The sequence below is a fragment of the Chionomys nivalis genome, chromosome 25, assembly GCF_950005125.1.
Source record: "Chionomys nivalis chromosome 25, mChiNiv1.1, whole genome shotgun sequence".
Lineage (NCBI taxonomy): Eukaryota > Metazoa > Chordata > Mammalia > Rodentia > Cricetidae > Chionomys > Chionomys nivalis.
This window is the reverse complement of record NC_080110.1, coordinates 35013143-35035785: the sequence shown is the minus strand read 5'-3', so window position 1 is coordinate 35035785 and position 22643 is coordinate 35013143. Positions and strand designations below refer to the sequence as shown.

The window sequence follows — 22643 nt, the reverse complement described above, 5'->3', positions numbered from 1 at the left end:
AGAGATCTCTCCCACAAATTGGTTCTTCAAAGCTAGTGAGGACAGTTCTGCTGACTTTAGCAGCCCCTGCCTCTCCTCCCACTTGTCTTGTGGCTCTTGCCCCATGACTGTATGCCCCCAGCAGTCCACGGCTCCAGAAATAAGAAAAAAGGATAATGGCATGTATATATGAAATTGTCATAATGAAATCCAGTATTTTATATACTAACTTAAAAAATAATTTAAAAAACTAAAATGTTTGTCAGTTCAAAAAGAATGGAACAGAAGTGGGGCTGGGAAGATGGCTCAGTGGCTGAGAGCATTGGCTGCTCTTGCAGAGGACCTGAGTTTGGTTCTTAGCACCCACGTTGAGTGCTCACCATCACCCGTAACTCCAGCTTCAGGGGGTCTAATGCCCCTTTCTGCCCTCTGCTGGCACCACTCATGTGCTCAGTCATATATTGTCCCCACACATAAGTAACATAATTGAAGATAAAATAAATCTTTTTTGAAAGAAGAATAAAATATGTGACAAAGAAATGAGGTAAACATTTAGTTTCATTTGGAAAAACAAAAGATGCTCCTGTGCGGTAGGTTATCATGAAGGAGGGTTTCTCAGTTTGTCCATTACACGCAGGATGCGCTGACACCTATGATTTCCTCAAATGTGGGGAGCTCGGCTGCATAATCGGTGTTAGTAGGGGTTGGTGGTTTGGATGAAAATGGGCCCCCTGGGCCCATAGGGAATGGCATTATTGGAGGTGTGGCCTTGTTGGAATAGGTGTGGCTTGTTGGAGGAAGTGTGTCACTGGGGGGTGGGATTTGAGGTTTCAGATGCTTAAGCCAGGCCCAGTATCTCACTGTCTTCCTGCCGCCTGCTGATCCAGATGTAGAACTCTCACCTGCCTTTCCAGCACCGTGTCTGCCTGCATCCCACCATGCTTCCTGCCATGACAATAATAGACTAAACTTCTGAACTGGAAGCCAGCCCCAATGAAATGTTTTTATTTAGTTGCCATGGTCACTGTGTCTCTTCACAGCTACAGACTAAGACGGGGGATTGCATTAATGCTTTTTCCTAATCAATCAATAAGATTTTTAAATTGGGTCGAACTCATGCAAGGTAGCACATGTCTATAATCTCCCTATAATCAGGAGTAGGGGAGTGGGAAGGCTGACAGGACTTTGAGGCCAGCCAGTTCTACACAGTGAGAACAAGGCCAGCCAGGGGTAGGCAGCCTTCTGTACATAGTACAGCGTCAGCCAGGGTTAGACAGCCTGCTGTACACAGTACAGGGTCAGCCAGGGGTAGGCAGCAAGACACTGTTTCAAATACAACCCAACACAGCAAAGCAAAAATGTAAGGAAGTATATGACTCAGAGCTATAGTTATTAACAGCAGGAAAACAATAGGAATGGTAGCAATTATTAGCTCTGGGCTGAGCATGCAAGGCCAGGAAAACAGGGTTTAAGAAACTGACTGCAAGCCAGGTAGTGGTAGTGCACGCCTTTGATCCCAGCATTCGGGAGGCAGAGGCAGGCAGATCTCTGTGCGCTTGAGGCCAACCTGTTCTACAGAGCGAGTTCCAAGACAGCCAGAGAAACACAGAGAAACCCTGTCTAGAAAAAACAAAAACCAAACCAAACCAAAACAAACCACTGACTGCAGTCTGAGGCCCGTGGCAGAGTATCTGCTGGGGAGCAGTACAGGCTGTTGGTTCCACTCCTCTTGTGATTTTCTTTCTTTCTCTTTTTCATCTTGTTTCATTTTCTTAATAGTCTGATCTTTTATTTGTTATTCTTTTTCCCCCCAAAAAACATGGTTTCTCTATGTAACAATCCTGGCTGTCCTGGAACTCTGTAGACCAGGCTGGCCTCGAACTCACTGAGATTTGCTAGGCATCTGCCTTCCAAGTGCTGGGAATTAAAGGTGTGTGCCACCCCCACCCAGCACAGTCACTGCTCTTAATCATAGTCTATGTATGTACCACGTGTATGCTTGGTGCCCACGGAGGTCAGGAAAGGGTATCAAATCTCCTGGAATTGTCTATGGACGGTTATGTGCCACCATGTGTGTGCTGGGGACTGAACCCAGATCCTCTGAAAGAGCAAGTGCTCTGAACTGCTAAGCCATCCCTTCAGGCCCATCAAAAACATTGTTATTGTTATAATTCTATCTATCTATCTATCTATCTATCTATCTATCTATCTATCTATCTATCTATCTTGTTTTTTTTTCAAGACAGGATTTCTTTGTGTCCTGAAACTTGCTCTGTAGACAAGGCTGGTGATGTGGTATGCACCTTTGTATACTATGAATATGTTTTTATTACCATTGGTTAATAAAGAAGATGCAGGGCAGAATATAGCTAGGTGGAAAATCCAAAGATACAGGAAAAAAGAAGGAAGAGTCTGAGAGACACCAGCAGCCACTGGAGAAGTCAGATGTGAGGTAACAAGTTATGAGCCTCATGGTAATACATAGATAATAGAAATGGGCTAACTTAAATGTAAAAGCTAGTTAGTAATAAGCCTGAACCATGTACAAAACAGTGTATAATTAATATTAAGCATCAGAGTGGATATTTGGGGACTGGTGGGCAGGAGAGAAACCTCCAGTTACAGGCTAGCCTTGAACTCACAGAGATCCTCCTGTCTCTGCCTTCCGAGTGCTGGGGTTAAAGGTGTGTGCCAGCTTCCCCCATGTCTTCCTTCACATCCAGCCAAAACATATTTTTAATGATAGGATGTTTGAAGTAATTCCAAAGCCCAGCACAAGCTGTCTAGGTGTTTAACAGTCAAACATTTAAACATACTTGTAGGGCTTGGGATGTAGCTTATGCTTGCATGCTTTCTTAGCATGTGCAGGACCTTGGATCTGATGCTCAGAACCACTAACTAAAGCTCAAAACAGCAAATACCATCTGGTGCTGTGATTCAGATGGTGTGGCCTTCTAATTGGTTCTAGTATTTGGGGCCCTGGAACTGTGGACAAATCCCCTAAGGCAGCTGGCAGTTATCACCTGCCAGCTAACAGCTCTTACATGATCAGGAGGTTGCTAATTCACGTAAACTGCTCAGAGGTGTGTAGTCCATCTCCATGTGCTTCGGCATTAGCCCTGGCTATTGTGAGGCGTATCCCAGGAATAGATTCTGGGTCAAGGTCAGTTCATTCCTTGAGTGAGCAATGTGACCCGTGACCTCTATCAGTGAACACTAAGGAAATGGGCTTCTGCCGTGTAGAGCCTCTGAGATCTGAGGGTTGTTTGTTGTCTCTATAATAACCTAGCCCACTTGTATGGTGGTGCATGCCTCTAATCCCAGCACTTGGGAAGCAGAGGCAGAGAATCTCTCTGAGTTCAAGGCTAGTCTGGTCAACAAAGAAAGTTCCAGGACAGCCAAGACTACACAGAGAAACCCTGTCTTGAAAAACCAACCAAACAAAACCCCCAATAACCTACTCCTCTTTGACTATGACATTTGCTTTTTGGGGTGAATCATATTGTCTGATGTGGGCACTTATAAGAAATGAAATATAATCATCTTTCCCTCATGGGGAACCCAGTGCTTCTGCAATTGGTTGATGAAACTGATAAGAAACAGGAAATTTGTATCATTTCAAAGCAGCTCTTCACTACATGCTTACCAATTATGATGAAAAAAATAGAATTTCACAGTTACAAAACCTAGTTGATATCAACTTACCAAAGATCAATCAGGGAGAAAAAATATATCACTGTGGGTTGGATGCACTGAGAGGTTGCAAGTTATTTGCTTGCACTGTGGGACTCCGAGCCTGTGTTAATAAAATTAACCTTGGATCAGGGGATGGATGGATCCAGTGACTAGTTGATAAGAATTAGCCATAGAAAGTACAGAGAACCCAGGAATGTGGGTAGAAAGACACACAGGAAGTAGGAGGGACTTAGAGAGTCTAGGTCTTTTTGGTTTGGGACTGAGTGGAGAAATGCTTCTCTTCCTGGGTTTCCAGCAGGAAATAAAAGTCGGTTGGTTGCTTCTTGGCTGCTCTGAGCTAGCAGGTTTTCACCCCAGCATCTGACTCCCGAGTCTTTATTGGTAAAAAGGATAACATAGATAAAAACAACACGAAGAAGCACACATAATTTCTGTGACTATCCTGGTAATAACATAAATTCTATATTTAATACTTAGGAAACTATAAAAAGAATTAAACCAAAGGACATTGTGAAAAATACAAACCTGGGGGCTGGAGAGCTGGCTCTTCCAAAGGACCAGCTGAGGTTTGGTTCCCAGCACCCACAGGGTACATCCTCTAACTCCAGTTCCATGAGATATGATGTCTAACCTCTGTAGGCACCAGGTACACCTATGGCGCACATTCGTGCTTACAGGTAAAACACTCATCCAGATAAAATAAATAAAGTATATTTGTTTAAATATAAAGCTTGTGGAATGGTATGTGCTTGTAGTTCAGTACGCAGGAGGCTGAGACAGAATATGAGGTCCAGTGTCAGCTACATTAGTGACACGCTATCAAATTGTCAAGACAAGCACAGATACAGAATAAGGAGTATAATGTCTGGGCTTGGCTAGACTGCCCAGCAGATGAAGTCATTTCTTTTTTTTTTTTTTTAAATATTTATTCATTTATTGAGCATACAATGTACTGCTGGCAAGGAAGACACCAAGTCTCATTACAAATGATTGTGAGCTACCATGTGGTTGCTGGGAATTGAACTCGGGACCTCTGGAAGAGCAGCCAGTGCTCTTACCCTCTGAGCCATCTCTCCAGCCCATGAAGTCATTTCTTACCCAGCCTGTTGACCTGGTGGGACCCTAATAGTACAAGGAGAAAATGAACTACAGAATGTTCTCTGATCTCCACATAAAGGCTGGGACACAGTAATATTCCCATATGAATATATGCACAGACATAATAAATTCAACTCAAATAAGTACAATAAAAAGCAGTAGCCAGCACCTTTAATCCCAGCACTCGGGAGGCAGAGGCAGGCGGATCTCTGAGAGTTCGAGGCCAGCCTGGTCTACAAGAGCTAGTTCCAGGACAGGCTCCAAAGCTACAGAGAAACCCTGTATCGAAAAACAAAAACAAAAACAAAAACAAACAAACAAAAAAAAGCAGTAGCCAGGCAGTGGTGGCGCAAGCCTTTAATCCCAGCACTTGGGAGGCAGAGGCAGGCGGATCTCTGTGAGTTCGAAGCCAGCCTGGTCTACAAAGCAAGTTCCAGGACAGGCTCCAAAGCCACAGAGAAACCCTGTATCGAAAAACAAAAAACACCCACATTGGAGCATTAGACTGAGCTCCCAAGGTCCAAATGAAGAGTAGAAAGAGGGAGAACATGAGCAAGGAAGTCAGGACCGTGAGGGGTGCGTCCACCCATGGAGACAGTGGGAGTGATCTAATGGGAGCTCACGAAGGCTAGCTGGACTGGGACTGAACAAGCATGTGATCAAACCGGACTCTCTGAATGTGGCTGACAATGAGGGCTGACTGAGAAGCCAAGGACAATGGCACTGGGTTTTGATTCTACTGCATGAACTGGCTTTGTGGGAGCCTAGTCTGTTTGGATGCTCACCTTCCTAGACCTGGATAGAGTGGGGAGGACCTTGGGTTTCCCATAGGGCAGGGAACCCTGACTTCTCTTAGGTCTGGAAAGGGAGGGGGAGGTAAATGGGAGGAGGGGAGGAGGTGGAAATTTTTAATAAATAAAAAAAGATAAAAACAAAAAGAAAAACAAAAAACAAAACAAAAAGAAAGTACATATGATGAATTAAACAAATTAGAAAATTGATAGTTAACTGCCAAAAGTTAAGAGAATTTTTTTTCCAGTATTAAAATCTGATAGAAATCTAAGACAAGGCTAGGAAACTACTTTGAAGGAATCAGTTTCTCTATGAAACAGTCCAGACTGTCCAGGAACTTGCTTTGTAGACCTGGCTGGCCTTGAACTCACAGAGATCCACCTACCTCTCCTGGGATTAAAGACTTGTGCCCCCACCACCTGGCTGGATCAGGTCTTTGTGGATTGACTTGCTCACAATCAAGAAAATGTGCTCCGTGCACTGTGAAAGCAATTCTTTTATGTTAATAAGTCAATACCAGTTGTCTATATAAATATGATAAAACTGATATAAACACATAGATTCTTAATAGCTTAGTCAGGCCTTTCCCTATAACCAGATTGATGACTACTTTGTCATCCTAGAACCTTCATCCAGTAACTGATGGAAGCAGTGCAGAGATCCACAGCTAAGCACTGGGCCAAGCCCCTGAAGTCCAGTTGAAGAGAGGGCGGAGGGATCATATGAGCAAGGGGGGGGGGTCAAGATTATGATGGGGAAACCCACAGGGACAACTGACCTGAGCTCATAGGAGCTCATGGACTCCAGACCGACAGCTGGGGAGCCCACATTGGATCAAACTAGGCCCTCTGCATGTGGGTGACAGTTGTGTTGCTTGGTCTGTTTGTGGGACCCCCAGGAGTAGAACCAGGATCTGTCTGCTGGCTGTTCCCGATGGTGGGATGCCATACTCAGCCTTGATGAGGGGAGGGGTCCTGCCTCAACTTGAAATGCCATGCTTTGTTAACTCCGAGGGAGGCCTTACCCTTTCTGAGGAGTGGATGGTGGTGGCGGGGTGTAGGGAGCAGGTGGGAAACAGATGGAAGGGAAACTGTGGTTGGTATGTAAAGTAAATAAAAATTAATAAAAAAGAAGAAAACCAGTTATAACCAGTTATTTAAAATGAGATGTGAAAACATGTACTAAATAGTGTTAGAGTGGGAGCGGCAGGGCTGCGTCCAGCCACCCGGCCGCCCGCATGGCTTTACCCGAAATAATTACACGGGAACTGTATTTTTTTGAACACTGCCTGGCCCATTAGCTCCAGCCTCTTATTGGCTAGCTCTTACATATTGATCTAACCCATTTCTAATATTCTGTGTAGCACCGCGAGCTGGCTTACCAGGAAAGATCTTTTTTTTTTTTTTTTTGGTTTTTCGAGACAGGGTTTCTCTGTGGTTTTGGAGCCTATCCTGGAACTAGCCAGGAAAGATCTTAACCTACATCTGTCTGGAGTGGGAGAATCATGGCGACTCACTGACTCGGCTTCTTTTTCCCAGCATTCTGTTCTGTTTACTCCACCCACCTAAGGGTTGGCCTATCAAATGGACCTAGGCAGTTTCTTTATTAATTAACCAATGAAAACAACAGATTAAAAAAAATCACTCCCACATCAAAATAGGGTGTTACAGGAGTCCAGAAGAGGAAGTGACATTCTGTTAAGAAGTATCAGGAGGTGAAGAACTCAAAGGACAAAGTGACTTTTCCAAACAGAATAAAAGTGTGTGTGTTTCAGAAGGAGAGCATTTCATGCTGACACTTTACACTGTAAGCCCCAGTCAGCAGAATTAAGAAGGGCCGCCCTTCAGGGATGGCCTATGGCCTTTGTGTTTCAGAATGTTTCTACAGGGGGTTTGTTTAAACTAGAATATGACCAGGAAGCATGCTGGCTCCCTCCCTCCCTCCTATGTGATGTATACATGTGTTTGTGGGTATGAGCATAGGTGTTTAGGGGTACAACGTGTCCACATGTGTTTGTGTGGGTATGTGCATAGGTGTGTAGGGGTACAATGTGCACACATGTGTTTGTGTGGGTATGTGCATAGGTGTGTAGGGGTACAATGTGCACACATGTGTTTGTGTGGGTATGTGCATAGGTGTGTAGGGGTAAAACATGTCCACATGTGTTTGTGGGTGTGTGCATAGGTGTATATGGGTACAATGTGCGCACATGTGTTTGTGGGTGTGTGCATAGGTATATATGGGTACAATGTGTGCACATGTGTGTGGAGGCAAGAAGTTGATGTTGTTGGGTGATGGTGGCCTTTAACCCCAGCACTTGGGAGGCAGAGCCAGGAGGATCTCTATGAGTTTGAGGCCAGCCTGGTCATGGAGTGAGTTTCAGAACAGCCAGGGCTACACAGAGAAACCTTATCTCAAAAAACAAACAAAAAACCAAACGCAAACAAATGAAAGAAATTGAGTTGATTGCTCTGTGCTGAGCCTGGAGCTCACAGATTTGACTAAATTGACTTAATGAGCTCCTGGGATCCTCTACCTTTCTGGCAGCAGGTTTACAGGGGTGTGTCCTATCCTACAAATGCTTCCACATTCTGAAAGCGCCTGATTGCTTCTTTACTGAGGCCTCCGATGCTTTCCTTTTCTCTTCATTCCCTGCAAAGCAAAACTGCAGGAGGCAGGTTTGGCGGAGGAAAGGGGGCAAGTCTGTGCTCGGCTCCCACAGCACTCAGGCTCCACTTTTTCCAGTCCCCAAGTTTGCATTTGGAGCCTGACAAAGGCCAGGCAAGCGCTCTGCTATGGGCATACATGGGAAGTAACGTTTTGTATTTTGAAACAGGGTCTTCCTTAGCCCTGACTAGCCTTGAACTCACTAAATAGCTGAGGCTGTCCTTGAATTCTTGATCACCTTCCTCTACCTTCAAGTACTGGAATTATGGCCTGTGCTGCCTGCCTGGCTCCTAAACATTATAATTTTTATAAATTGAATTTGAGTGGAGCCTGGTAACTTTTCATTGGTTTATTTTCCTCTCTTCAATACTCTAAGTTATTTATATTTAATTTTTAAATCTATAAAATTTTGTTAGATCTTTAAGTTTTGTGCATGTGTTTATTTTATTTTATATATGTATGTTGCCACTTGCATTCCTGGTGCCCATAGAGGTCAGAGGAAGGCATGGATACCCTGGAACTGCAGTCATGCATTGTTCCAAGTGCCTTTGTGGGTGCAGGGAACTGAACTCAGGTCCTCTGTGAGAGCAGCAAGTGCTCTTAACCTCTGAGCCATCTCTTCAGCCCCTGCTATTTCCTTTCTATATTTGTGAAGAGAGAAAAATGAAACTGCGTGCCTTCAGGAAAAATTTTATCCAAATTCTTGGGTCTAGAGAAGTCTGTAGCAGAAGCCCCTGAGTTCTGAATGGATGGTTTGGGCATGTCTCTAATGGTGATCTGGCTTCATCCTTGATTTTCCAATCACAGACATTTGCTGCAGGTCATTAAGAGGAAGTAGATTAATAAATATAAGTTCCAAAAGGATATAGTGAGACTTTCTTCTTTTCTTTTCTTTTCTTTTCTTTTTTTTTTTTTTAGGTTACTTGTATTTTTTTTATTTATTTTTTTTTCTTTTATATTTTTTATTTATTTCTTTTTTAATTAAAATTTCCACCTGCTCCCCGTTTCCCATTTCCCTCCCCTCCTCCCAAATATTGCCCCCTCCCCCCACTTCCCTCCCCCTATCCCCACTCCTCTTCTCCTCCCCCAACTCCATTCCCCCTCCCTCTCGATACTGAAGAGCAGTCCAAATTCCGTGCCCTGCGGGAAGACCAAGGTCCTTCTATCTACATCCAGAAAGGTGAGCGTCCAAACAGGCTAAGCTCCCACAAAGCCAGTTCATGTATTAGGATCGAAACCTAGTGCCATTGTCCTTGGCTTCTCATCAGCCTTCATTGACTGCCATGCTCAGAGAGTCCGGAATCAACCCATGCTTATTCAGTCCCAGACCAGCTGGCCTTGGTGGGCTCCCAATAAATCGGTTCCACTGTCACAGTGGGTGGGTGCATCCCTCGTGGTCCTGATTTTTTGCTCATGTTCTCCCTCCTTCTGCTCCTCATTTGGACCTTAAGAGCTCAGACCGTTACTCCAAATTGAGACTCTGTCTCTACCTCGATCCATCGCCAGATGAAGGTTCTAAGGTGATATGCAAGATATTCATCAGTATAGGATAGGGTCATTTCAGGTTCCCTCTCCTTAGTTGCCCAAGGTACCAGCTGGGGACATAATCCTGGACACCTGCGAACCCCTCAAGAGTCAAGTCTCTTGCCAACCCTAAGATGGCTCCCTTAGATAGGATATATACTTCGCTGCTCCCGTATCCATCCTTCCTATATCCCAACCATCCCAATCCCCCGAGCTCCTCCCATCCTCCCCTTTTCGTGTTTCTCATCCCATTTCCCCTTAGCCCCATGCCACCTCTCCCGCAAGTTCCCAGTTTTTGCCCTGCAATCTTGTCTACTTCCCCCTCTCCATGTGGATGACTATATGATTTTCTTTGGGTTCACTTTCTTATTTAACTTCTATAGGATCACACATTATATGCTTAATGTTTTTTATTTATGGCTAGAAACCGATTATGAGTGAGTACATCCCATGTTCCTCTTTTTGGGTCTGGGATACCTCACTCAGGATAGTGTTTTCTATTTCCATCCATTTGCACACAAAATTCGAGAAGTCATTGTTTTTTACTGCTGAGTAGTACTCTAATATGTATATATTCCACACTTTCTTCATCCATTCCTCCATTGAAGGGCATCTAGGTTGTTTCCAGGTTTTGGCTATTACAAACAATGCTGCTATGAACATAGTTGAACAGATACTTTTGTCATTTGATGTAGCATCTCTTGGGTATATTCCCAATAGTGGTATTACTGGATCTTGGGGTAGGTTGATCCCAAATTTCCTGAGAAATCGCCACACTGATTTCCAAAGTGGTTGCACAAGTTTGCATTCCCACCAGCAATGAATGAGTGTGCCTCTTTCTCCACAACCTCGCCAGCAAAGGCTATCATTGGTGTTTTTGATTTTAGCCATTCTGACAGGTGTAAGATGGTATCTCAAAGTTGTTTTAATTTGCATTTCCCTTATCGCTAAGGAGGTTGAGCATGACCTTAAGTGTCTTTTGGCCATTTGAATTTCTTCTGTTGAGAATTCTCTGTTCAGTTCAGTGCCCCATTTTTTTATTGGGTTCATTAGCATTTTAAAGTTTAGTTTCTTGAGTTCTTTATATATTTTGGTGATCAGACCTTTGTCTGTTGCAGGGTTGGTGAAGATCTTCTCCCAGTCAGTGGGTTGCCTTTTTGTCTTAGTGACAGTGTCCTTTGCTTTACAGAAGCTACTCAGTTTCAGGAGGTCCCATTTATTCAATGTTGCCCTTAATGTCTGTGCTGCTGGGGATAAACGTAGGAAGTGATCTCCTGTACCCATATGTTGTAGAGTACTTCCCACTTTTTCTTCTATCAGGTTCAGTGTGTTCAGACTAATATTGAGGTCTTTAATCCATTTGGACTTGAGTTTTGTGCATGGTGATAGATATGGATCTATTTTCATTCTTCTACACGTTGACAACCAGTTCTGCCAGCACCATTTGTTGAAGATGCTCTCTTTTTTCCATTGAATACTTTTAGCTCCTTTATCAAAAATTAGGTGTTCATAAGTTTGTGGGTTAAAATCAGGGTCTTCTACTCGGTTCCATTGATCGACTTCTCTGTTTTTATGCCAATACCAAGCTGTTTTCAATACTGAGGCTCTGTAATAGAGTTTGAGGTCAGGGATGGTAATGCCTCCAGACGATCCTTTATTATATAAGATTGTTTTGGCTATCCTGGGTTTTTTGTTTCTCCATATAAAGTTGATTATTGTCCTCTCAAGATCTGTGAAGAATTTTGATGGGATTTTAATGGGGATTGCATTGAATCTATAAATTGCCCTTGGTAGAATTGCCGTTTTTACTATGTTGATCCTCCCAATCCAAGAGCAAGGGAGATCCTTCCATTTTCTGGTATCCTCCTCAATTTCTTTCTTCATTGACTTAAAGTTCTTGTCAAATAGATCCTTTACTTCCTTGGTTAGGGTTACCCCAAGATATTTTATGCTATTTGTGGCTATCGTGAAGGGTGATGCTTCTCTGATTTCCATCTCTGCTTCCTTATCCTTTGTGTATAGGAGGGCAACTGATTTTTTGGAATTGATCTTGTATCCTGCAACGCTACTAAAGGTGTTTATCAGCTGAAGGAGTTCTTTGCTGGAGTTTTTGGGGTCGCTTATGTACACTATCATATCGTCTGCAAATAATGAAAGTTTAAGTTCTTCCTTTCCGATTTGAATCCCTTTGATCCCCTTATGTTGTCTTATTGCTATTGCTAGAATTTCAAGCACTATATTAAAGAGGTATGGAGAGAGTGGACAACCTTGTCGTGTTCCTGATTTTAGTGGAATAGCTTTGAGTTTCTCTCCATTTAATTTGATGTTAGCTGACGGCTTGCTATAAATAGCTTTTATTATAGTTAGGAACGACCCTTGTATTCCTAATCTCTCTAAGACCTTTATCATAAAGGGATGTTGAATTTTGTCAAATGCTTTTTCAGCATCTAATGAAATGATCATATGGTTTTTTACTTTCAGTTTATTTATATGATGGATTACATTGATAGATTTTCGTATGTTGAACCAGCCCTGCATCTCTGGGATGAAGCCTACTTGATCATAATGGATAATTTTTCTAATGTGTTCTTGGATTCGGTTTGCCAGTATTTTATTGAGTATTTTTGCGTCGATGTTCATGAGTGAGATTGGCCTGTAGTTCTCTTTCTTGGTTGTGTCTTTGTGTGGTTTTGGTATCAGAGTAACTTCAGCTTCATAAAAGGAATTTGGCAATGACTTCTCTGTTTCAATATTGTGAAATACATTAAGGAGTATAGGTATTAGGTCTTCTTGGAAGTTCTGGTAGAATTCTGCATTGAAGCCGTCTGGACCTGGGCTTTTTTTGGTGGGGAGGTTTTTTATAACAGCTTCTAATTCTTCGCGACTAACAGGTCTATTTAGATTGTTCACCTGGTCCTGGTTTAACTTTGGTATATGGTACTTATCTAAAAAAGTGTCCATTTCTATAACATTTTCCAATTTTGTGGCATACAGGTTTTTGTAGTAAGATCTAATGATTCTCTGAATTTCCTCTGAGTCTGTGGTTATGTCTCCCTTTTCATTTCTGATTTTGTTAATTTGCGTATTCTCTCTCCGCCGTTTGATTAGTTTGGATAGGGGTTTATCAATCTTATTGATTTTCTCCATGAACCAGCTTTTTGTTTCATTGATTCTTTGGATTGTTTTCTGTGTTTCTATTTTGTTGATTTCAGCCCTCAATTTGATTATTTCCAGTCTTCTACTTCTCCTAGGTGAGTCTGCTTCTTTTTTTTCTAAAGCTTTCAGGTGGGCTATTAAGTCTCCAATGTGTGCTTTCTCCGTTTTCTTTAAGTGGGCACTTAATGCTATGAACTTTCCTCTTAGCACTGCTTTCATAGTGTCCCATAGGTTTGAGTATGTTGAGTCTTCGTTTTCATTGAATTCAAGAAAGACTTTAATTTCTTTCTTTATTTCTTCCTTGATCCAGGTGTGGTTCAGTAGTTGACTGTCCAGTTTCCATGAGTTCATAGGCTTTCTGGGTATAGCATTGTTGTTGAATTCTAACTTTAATCCATGGTGATCTGATAAGACACAGGTGGTTACCGATATTTTTTTGTAACTGTGTAAGTTTGCTTTGTTACCGAGTATGTGGTCTATTTTCGAGAAGGTTCCATGAGCTGCAGAGAAGAAGGTATATTCTTTCCTATTTGGGTGGAATGTTCTATAGATGTCTGTTAAGTCCATTTGATTCATTACCTCCCTTAATCCTCTTATTTCTCTGTTAGGTTTCTGTCTGATTGACCTGTCCATTGGTGAGAGAGGAGTGTTGAAATCTCCTACTATTAGTGTGTGTGGTTTGATGACTGCCTTGAGTTTTAGTAACGTTTCTTTTACATAAGTGGGTGCTTTTATATTAGGGGCATATATATTCAGGATTGAGATTTCATCCTGGTGAATTGTTCCTGTTATGAGTAAAAAATGTCCATCTCCATCTCTTTTGATTGATTTTAGTTTGAAGTCAACTTTCTTAGAAATTAGTATGGCCACACCTGCTTGTTTCTTAGGTCCGTTTGCTTGATAAACCTTTTCCCAGCCCTTTACTCTGAGTAGATGTCTGTCTTTGTGGTTGAGGTGTGTTTCTTGTAAGCAGCAGAATGTTGGATCCTGTTTTCGTATCCAATCTCTTAGCCTGTGCCTCTTTATAGGTGAGTTGAGTCCATTGATATTAAGTGATATTAATGACCAGTGGTTGTTAACTCTGGCCATTTTTCCTTTCTTTCTTTCTTTCCTTTGGTAGTAGAGTTTGTGTGTTTCCCTTCTTCAAGTTGTGCTGGTGAAGGGTCATTAGATGTCTGAGTTATTGTGGGCATTGTTGGACTCCTTGGTTTGTGATTTTCTTTCAATTACTTTCTGAAGGGCTGGATTTGTGGCTACGTATTGTTTAAATTTGTTTTTATCCTGGAAAACTTTGTTTTCTCCATTTATAGTGAACGAAAGCTTGGCTGGGTATAGTAGTCTGGGCTTGCATCCATGGTCTCGTAGTTTCTGCAGTATATCTATCCAGGACCTTCTGACTTTCATGGTTTCCATAGAGAAATCAGGTGTAAGTCTGATAGGTTTACCTTTGTAGGTAACTTGACCTTTTTCCTTTGCAGCTCTTAATATTCTTTCTTTATTCTGTATGTTTTGTGTTTTGATTATTATATGACGAGGAGATGTTTTTTTTTTTGATCCAGTCGATTTGGTGTTCTGTATGCTTCTTGGACCTTCAAAGGAATATCTTTCTTAAGGTTGGGAAAGTTTTCTTCTATAATTTTATTGAATATATTTTCTGGACCATTGAGCTGTACTTCTTCTCCTTCTTCTATCCCTATTATTCTTAGGTTTGGTCTTTTTATTGTGTCCCAGATTTCCTGAATGTTTTGTGATGAGAATTTGTTGGTTATGTTGTTTTCTTTGATGAGAGTGTTTATTTTCTCTATGGTATCTTCAGTGTCTGAGATTCTTTCTTCTATCTCTTGTAATCTGTTGGTGGTACTTGTCTCTGTAGTTCCTGTTCGTTTATTCAAATTTTCCATCTCCATCCTTCCCTCGGTTTGTGTTTTCTTTATTACTTCCACTTCATTCTTCAAGTCTTGAACCGTTTCCCTTACCTGTTTGATTACTTTTTCTTGTTTCTCTTGGTTTTCTTGGGTATCTTTGAGATATTTATTCATTTCCTCTACCTTTTTGTTTGTAATCTCTAATTGGTTGTGGCAGTTTTTCACCTCCTGTTTAAGGTCCTCTATTATTTTCATAAAATTCACTTTTGAGTCGAATTCTTCTAATTCTTCTGGATTAGGGTGTAGACTTCTCATTTCGGGATTCCTGGATCCTGGTGATGTCACGTTGCCTTTCAAGTTGTTGGGGGAATTCTTGCATTGGCGCCTGCCCATCTTTTCCTTCAAATGGAGCCAGGAGAAGCCTGATGTCTTGGACCAGTCTTTGCTGTGACTAACTCTCTAGGTGTATCTCCTCAGTGTAGGGGCAGGAACCGTTCCCTTCCAGATGAACTCCTCAACACCAAAACATGGATGCGTGGTATTCCAATGACCAGCGTAAAGAAGGCCGAATGCAAGAGGTCGGGCGGGGTCCAGTAGAACTCAGGCGACACTGCAGTGCAAGCTGGAGGTGCCTGCGCTCCCTTTTGGGGGTTGCTGAGGCCTGCCTGCTAGGTGGGCACTCACTGCTCTGGTTGGGTAGCCTTAGTGTAGGGGCGTTTGTGCTCTCTACGGGGACCTTCCGCCCCAGGATAGTATACACTCACCCGTCCTGATGAAACTTCTCGGCACCTACACAGGAACTCCTGGATGCCCCAATGAGCCAGGGACTAAGGGATGTAGGGCGCAGGCAGAGCAGGGCCAGCAGATCACAGCAGAGTCTGCAGCCCCAGCAGCAGGGGCCCGCTTTCCCTGGCGGGACCTTGAGGCCTGCCCTCTAGTCAGGGACTCACTGCTCTGGGTTGGTAGCCTTGGTGAAATGGCAGGAAACTGTTCCACAGCTAAGGACCTTGCAGACAAGGCAGGCTTGGGGGTGGGGGTGGGGGCGGGTGTGAAGGAGAGAAAGCCCTGCAGCAGGAGCTGGGGGAGGGGGGTTTGTGCTCTCTACCGGGACAGTCCGCCCCAGGGTAGCACACACTCACCCGTCCCGATGAAACTTCTCGGCACCTACACAGGAACTCCTGGATGCCCCAATGAGCCAGGGACTAAGGGAAGTAGGGCGCAGGCAGAGCAGGGCCAGCAGATCACAGCAGAGACTGCAGCCCCAGCAGCAGGGGCCCGCTTTCCCTGGCGGGACCTTGAGGCCTGCCCTCTAGTCAGGGACTCTCTGCTCTGGGTTGGTAGCCTTAGTGAAATGGCAGGAAACTGTTCCACAGCTAAGGACCTTGCAGACAAGGCAGGCTTGGGGGTGGGGGCGGGTGTGTAGGAGAGAAAGCCTTGCAGCAGGAGCTGGGGGAGGGGCGTTTGTGCTCTCTACCGGGACCTTCCGCCCCAGGATAGCACACACTCACCCATCCCGATGAAACTTCTCGGCACCTACACAGGAACTCCTGGATGCCCCAATGAGCCAGGGACTAAGGGAAGTAGGGCGCAGGCAGAGCAGGGCCAGCAGATCACAGCAGAGTCTGCAGCCCCAGCAGCAGGGGCCCGCTTTCCCTGGCGGGACCTTGAGGCCTGCCCTCTAGTCAGGGACTCACTGCTCTGGGTTGGTAGCCTTGGTGAAATGGCAGGAAACTGTTCCACAGCTAAGGACCTTGCAGACAAGGCAGGCTTGGGGGTGGGGGTGGGGGCGGGTGTGAAGGAGAGAAAGCCCTGCAGCAGGAGCTGGGGGAGGGGGGTTTGTGCTCTCTACCGGGACAGTCCGCCCCAGGGTAGCACACACTCACCCGTCCCGATGAAACTTCTCGGCACCTACACAGGAACTCCTGGATGCCCCAATGAGCCAGGGACTAAGGGAAGTAGGGCGCAGGCAGAGCAGGGCCAGCAGATCACAGCAGAGACTGCAGCCCCAGCAGCAGGGGCCCGCTTTCCCTGGCGGGACCTTGAGGCCTGCCCTCTAGTCAGGGACTCACTGCTCTGGGTTGGTAGCCTTAGTGAAATGGACTTTCTTCTTTTCTTTTTCTTTTTTTTTTTTTAATAGGAAGCAGAGCACCTTGTGGGAAAAAGAACAATTTCTAATGCCTCAAACCCAGAGTCTGGGTTCACAGACTGCCTGGAAACCATCACAGTACACTGCCTCCTGCACAGAGAAGCCTGTTTTACCAATCGAGCTTACAGTTTTGAAACAGTTTTGTCCCAAGAATCTATTTTCAAAATTAAGTTGAAGGGCTGGAGAGATGGCTTAGTGGGTAAAAGTATTTACTGTGTGAGCCTGACAGCCGGAGTTTCACTCCGAGATCCCACCATGAAAGGAGAGAAGCGACTCCCAAAAGTTGTCTTTTAACTTATGCACACACCCACAGACATTCACAGACACATACACACTCACAGATGCAAACATGCTCACAGATACAACTCCCACACCATACACACACACACATACATACCCACAGAGATACATACACAGTCACAGATACAAACATACCAACAGATACAACTTCCACACACAGACACACAGACACACATCCACAGGGACATGTATACCCGCAGATATACACACACAGGCACTCCCCTCCCACACAGAGAGATACATACAGACACACAGACTCATACACACACCTTAAAAACCACAAAGTGGAGGTGCATACACACATACACGAAGTGGAGATACACACAGTCAGTCAGACAGACAGGCACACACATAATTATAAACAATGAGGTTTATATAAAAAAAAAGGAATGTGTTTTAACAAGAACACCTTTGCTTTTTATTGTATAAATGGTTTCTTGGCCTCTGTTGCCTGTTGTACTTTTCATAGGAGCTAGAACAATTAGAGAAAGAATTGAGAACAAGAAGAGAAAACGTACCCCAGTGGGAAATTACGGAAACAACTCACGTGAAACTCACCCTTAGTGTACAGGATTTATTTTCCCCAAATAAGCAGGCGTTCTGTTCAATGAGAGCAAATTCTTTTTCAGATCGACGATTACCCAGAATTTTTGAATTCACCTGATAGAGAGATCAACCAACACATTCGTATTGTCTATTCTTCAACCGTTTTGAAAAAAGCGTGTGGAAAATCCAAAGGTGTCGGGAAATTCCTATCTTCCTTTCACCACAGCAAGGCTAACAGGAAAGGTATGTAGTGCATGACGTTAGAAGAACTCAGCTGCTTTTTTTTTTCTTTTTTCTTTTTTTTGAGACAAGGTTCCCCTACCTTGTAACACCCATGAATTAAAAGAATTTTTCTAGTGAAGAAGTATAGCAGGTAAAGAGAAGGCTCATGCACCTGGGTCTAGAGTACCCATCGGCGAGCCTTAGGCCTCCTACTAGGAAGGGATGATCATTTAAAAACATTTGTTCTTCAAAAAAAAAAATTTGGAACTGGATGTGGTGGCACACACCTGCAATCTCAGCACTTGGAAGGCTGAGGCAGGAGGATTGTAAACTCAAGCCAAGCAGTAGAGAAACAAAAGAGAAAAATTGCTGTTGCTGCATCCCTGGTTGTAGTTAAAGAGGTAGAATGAGCTGTATTAGACCCTTGGAAACAGAGATCTTAGTATCCAGGATGGGGAATATGAATGACTCTGGCTGTGGTGTGGGCAAGGGGGATTGACAACCAGGAAGCAGGGTGGGGCCACTGGATAGAAAACTAAGAAGCAGCATCGAGTCATGGGTGCTCAGCGAATCTGGCCAAACAGGGTTCTTGCTGAAGGAAGGGCTGCAGTGGTCACACGTTACCTGGGGGAATGTGGAGGATGGAGAATCAAATGAGGCTCACAGAGTGACCATAGAGAGATGCAGGTCTCTCTCTCTCTCTCTTTTTCTGCATAGCTCAGGTCTGTGGTTGAGAGAACTAGCTGCTCTTACAGAGGACCTCGGTTCAGATCCCAGCACCCACAGGTGGCTCACAGCCATCCGTAACTCTGGTTCCAAATGATTCGATGCCCTCCTCTGCCCTCCATGGGCACCAGACACAGAGGTGGTGCAATGCACTTATGCACATAAACAAACAAACAAACAAACAATCAAAATGATTGCATCCTTAGCAAAGAATGGGAACTGGGAAATGACAGTCCGAGGTGGCCCGTGGGTAACCCCTTCTTTGAGCACCCATTTACTGTCCGCTAGGCTCCAAGTCAGAACGAGAGCCTTCCAGAGTCAGCTACCCAGTGGAAGGAAGTCATGTCATGTTTTTCCCCTTTAATGGACAAGCACCTCTGCACATGGGTAGCTACCGCATGGAAACTGTTTGTCCCAGGCACAATTAGCAGGGTTATGAAATCCCTGGTTGCTCACCAAGTCTCTTGTTGCACTAATTAGGGTAGCGAACTGGTATTGCTGGCCTTAAATGCATATTCAGCCTGCCTGCAAGCCTAGTTTCCTTGGCTCCTTTTCAACATGGATAGGACCGTGAAAATATATTAAAAGAACATACTGAATTGGGTTGAAGTTTATGAAATTACAGTGGCTAGAAACTTTGCAAATGATATTAAACAGTGAAGAAATTATGTTATGTACATATTTGTGACTAGTCACAGAGTCCCTTCTCTCTGCTCTTTACCTTCACCCCAAAGATTTTACCAGACACATTTTTCTGCAAGCTGGCCTTGAATGCACAGAGATCTACCTGCCTCTCCCTCCTGAGTGCTGGGATTAGAGGCACACCACCATTCCTGGCCCCATTTGACATGTTTGTGCAGATGTTCTTTGAAACACAATCCTACCACCACCACAAGAAGAAACGATACACATTATAAGATAAGAGCATTCATTCTTCCCATCATGATGATGTTGGGTGCTTTGTGTTTTCTGTTGTCCTGTACACTGTTTGACTAGGGTATTCCTATATATGTAGGACCCTGTGGTTCATCTCCTGTAGGACCCCATGGTTCACTTCCTGTAGGACCCCGGGTTCACTTCCTGTAGGACCCCGGGTTCGCCTCCTGTAGGACCCTGTGGTTTACCTCTTAGCTGCTCTGTTATGTGGTCCTACAGGAAGGGGTGGACTCACGCTTGTCTGACCAGCTGTGTGAAAATAGCTATTACCATAGTCTTTAATGTTGAGGATGATGTCATGCCAAGAGAAGCAGCAAGCATTAGCTACTGAGTAGTTAAATAAAGATAATTATTAGCACTGACTGCTAACCTCATGGGTGAAAGCCCAGGGAATATTTTTATCATGTGTCAAGGTTGTCCACTCTCCAGTCACCTTGATTATCTGAACAAAGGAAACTCAGAGTCCAGATCATCTGCAGTAAAAATACTTGGTTTACATCATCAGATACAGTTGTTAGGTCCAGCTTTTTCAAGGGCTACAGAGAAAAAGCAGTTTTTTTTTTTCTCATGAGAATGCATGTATTCTTATGTGGGCCACAATCAGTATTTTGGATTTTCTGTATTTAGATGCGGAGTGGCTATTAAACGTGGCTCACCAACTTTGCTTTACTGAGCCAGCATCTGAGATAAAGGGACCCAAAGGGAAGGCAGTTAGGCACATACTTTCAGTTCATGGTCAGCACATCCTGGTGTTTGGGCCTTGGCATGGCAGCATAGGGTGGAAGGAAGCTTGATAGAACAAGTTCAGGTCAGTTCAGAAGGGCAGAGCAAGGGAGGAAGGGATTCAGTTCCAATATCCCCTTCATGGGTATGCTTTCGTTTATTTCTTCCCAGTCCCCACCTTGTGAACATTCTACCACCTTCCAGTGGTGATGCAGACTTGGGAGTAAGCCCTTGGGAGACATTGCAGCCCCAGCTATAGCAAACTCTACAGGAGCAAAACCCCTGGTAACCGAGTGGTGAGGATGAACTCTTCTGAAGTGCTGGGAGAGAGTGGACCAAGATTACTTAGTTTCAGGTACATTCTAGAACAGCACCAGCAGCAACACTTACTACCGTCATGGACATATTTACATCAGGTGGAATTATGGCTAACACGTTTGGCCTAAAACATCGAACATGAATGTTGTTGAGTAACTTAAGTTTTGATTTGGGTTTAAGCATGTGACTAGCGGTCTCTGTCATAGCTCTAAAACCACAGATGACATCTTAGAGACTTCAAAAAAAAAAAAAAAATCCAGACTCACTCCCAAAGCAGAATGAATATGATTTAAGAAAATGGAACGGAACATGGTGTGTGGCACTTGCTTGTGATCCGAGCACCTGGGGGTGGAGGCAGGAAGGTCAGGAGTTAAAGGTCACCTTTGTCTGCATAGTGAGTTTGAGGCAGGCCTCAGCTATATGAAACTCTGTCTCAAAAACAAAAGCGTGGGCTGGAGAGATGGCTCAGTGGTTAAGGGCACTGACTGCTCTTCCAGAGGACCTGTTTTCAATTCCTAGCGCCCACATGGCAGCTTACAACTGTCTGTAACTCCAGTTCTAAGATATGACATCGTCACACCAATGTCCAAAGGAGAAATTTGAATAAATTAGTTTTTTAAAAAAAGAAAATAAAACCAAAAGCAAACAACAAAACAAAACAGAAACAAAAAAAAAAAAAAAAAAAAGAAGGAAGGAAGGAAGAAGGAAAAATGCAGCCAGTGTGGTAGCACATGTCTGTGACCCAGCACTTGGGAGGCAGAGGTAGGATGATCAATGCAAGTTCAAGGCCAGCCTGGTCTACATAGCAAGTTCAAAGCCAGCAAGGCTACACAGTAAAATAAGACCAAAAAAATGGAGCCAAAAATTACATACATGCACACATGCACATGCACATATGTTTATGTAAGTTAAAACATAGAACATTTCCTAAAGCTAATGAGGTAGGGAAGGTCTAAAACTAGAACAAGGTTCTGGGGAGGTTCAGGTTTGGTGGGAAGTTTTTACATAATTCTGCTCAAACATCTTCACAGGAAGAGGATTTCTTTCTCTTGCAATGGAGAAAGCACATTTGCTCTTCTGTAGTCTGCTCTGATTTCTGTGATAATTTAAAATGACAGGAAGGGCTTAAGGGGAAGGGCTCATTTGTCATACAGTTTCAGGTTACAGTCCATCTCTGTGGGAAAGTGATGACAGGAACTCAAAGCAGATAGTCACAGCCACAGGCAAGAGCAGAGAGAAGATAGGTGCATGTGTGCCCATGCCTGGATTAGTTTTTCTGTGTTTTAGTCTAGGACCCAAATCAGGGATTGATACTGCGCACAGTGGAAACTGCTGTGGAATGATCCTCTTGTACACTGTGAAGATTTGTCACTTGAATTGATTTAATAAAACACTGATTGGCCTGTAGCCAAGGCAGGAAGTATAGGCAGAGCAACCAAACTAAGGATGATGGGAAGAAGGATGAAATGAGAGGAGTTGCCAGCAGACACAGAGGGAGCAAGAGATGAATGTGTCATGCTAATAAAGGTACTACTACATGGCAGAGAGTAAATAAGAAATATGGGTTCATTTAAAATGTAAGAGCTAGTTAGTAATTAGCCTGAGCTATTGGCTGAGCGTTTATAATTTATATTAAGCCTCCGAGTCAATTATCTGGGAAGCAACTGCCAGGTATTTGTGAACATGAAGGCAGCAGAGAAATGTCTGTTTTTTTTGTTTTGTTTTTGTTTTTGGATTTTTTTTCGAGACAGGGTTTCTCCGTAGCTTTTGGTTCCTGTCCTGGAACTAGCTCTTGTAGACCAGGCTGGCCTCAAACTCCCAGAGATCCGCCTGCCTCTGCCTCCCGAGTGCTGGGATTAAAGGCGTGCGCCACCACCGCCCGGCGAAATGTCTGACTATAGGGACTGTCTTCCCACTTCAGGTATGGTAACAAGATAATTTCCCAAGAC

The 22643-nt window shown here is 43.8% G+C and overlaps 1 protein-coding gene across 2 annotated transcripts in view; it reads left to right on the top strand.

Moving 5' to 3' along the window:
• The window catches only part of C25H12orf56 (chromosome 25 C12orf56 homolog), a 78959-nt gene that overhangs the window by 4578 nt on the left and 51738 nt on the right, over nucleotides 1-22643 (top strand). For both annotated transcript variants that reach the window (XM_057758189.1, XM_057758188.1), the window contains exon 2: nucleotides 17853-18012. In XM_057758189.1, the coding sequence (XP_057614172.1) occupies nucleotides 17853-18012 (160 nt within the window). The remainder of the gene's footprint in view (nucleotides 1-17852; nucleotides 18013-22643) is intronic.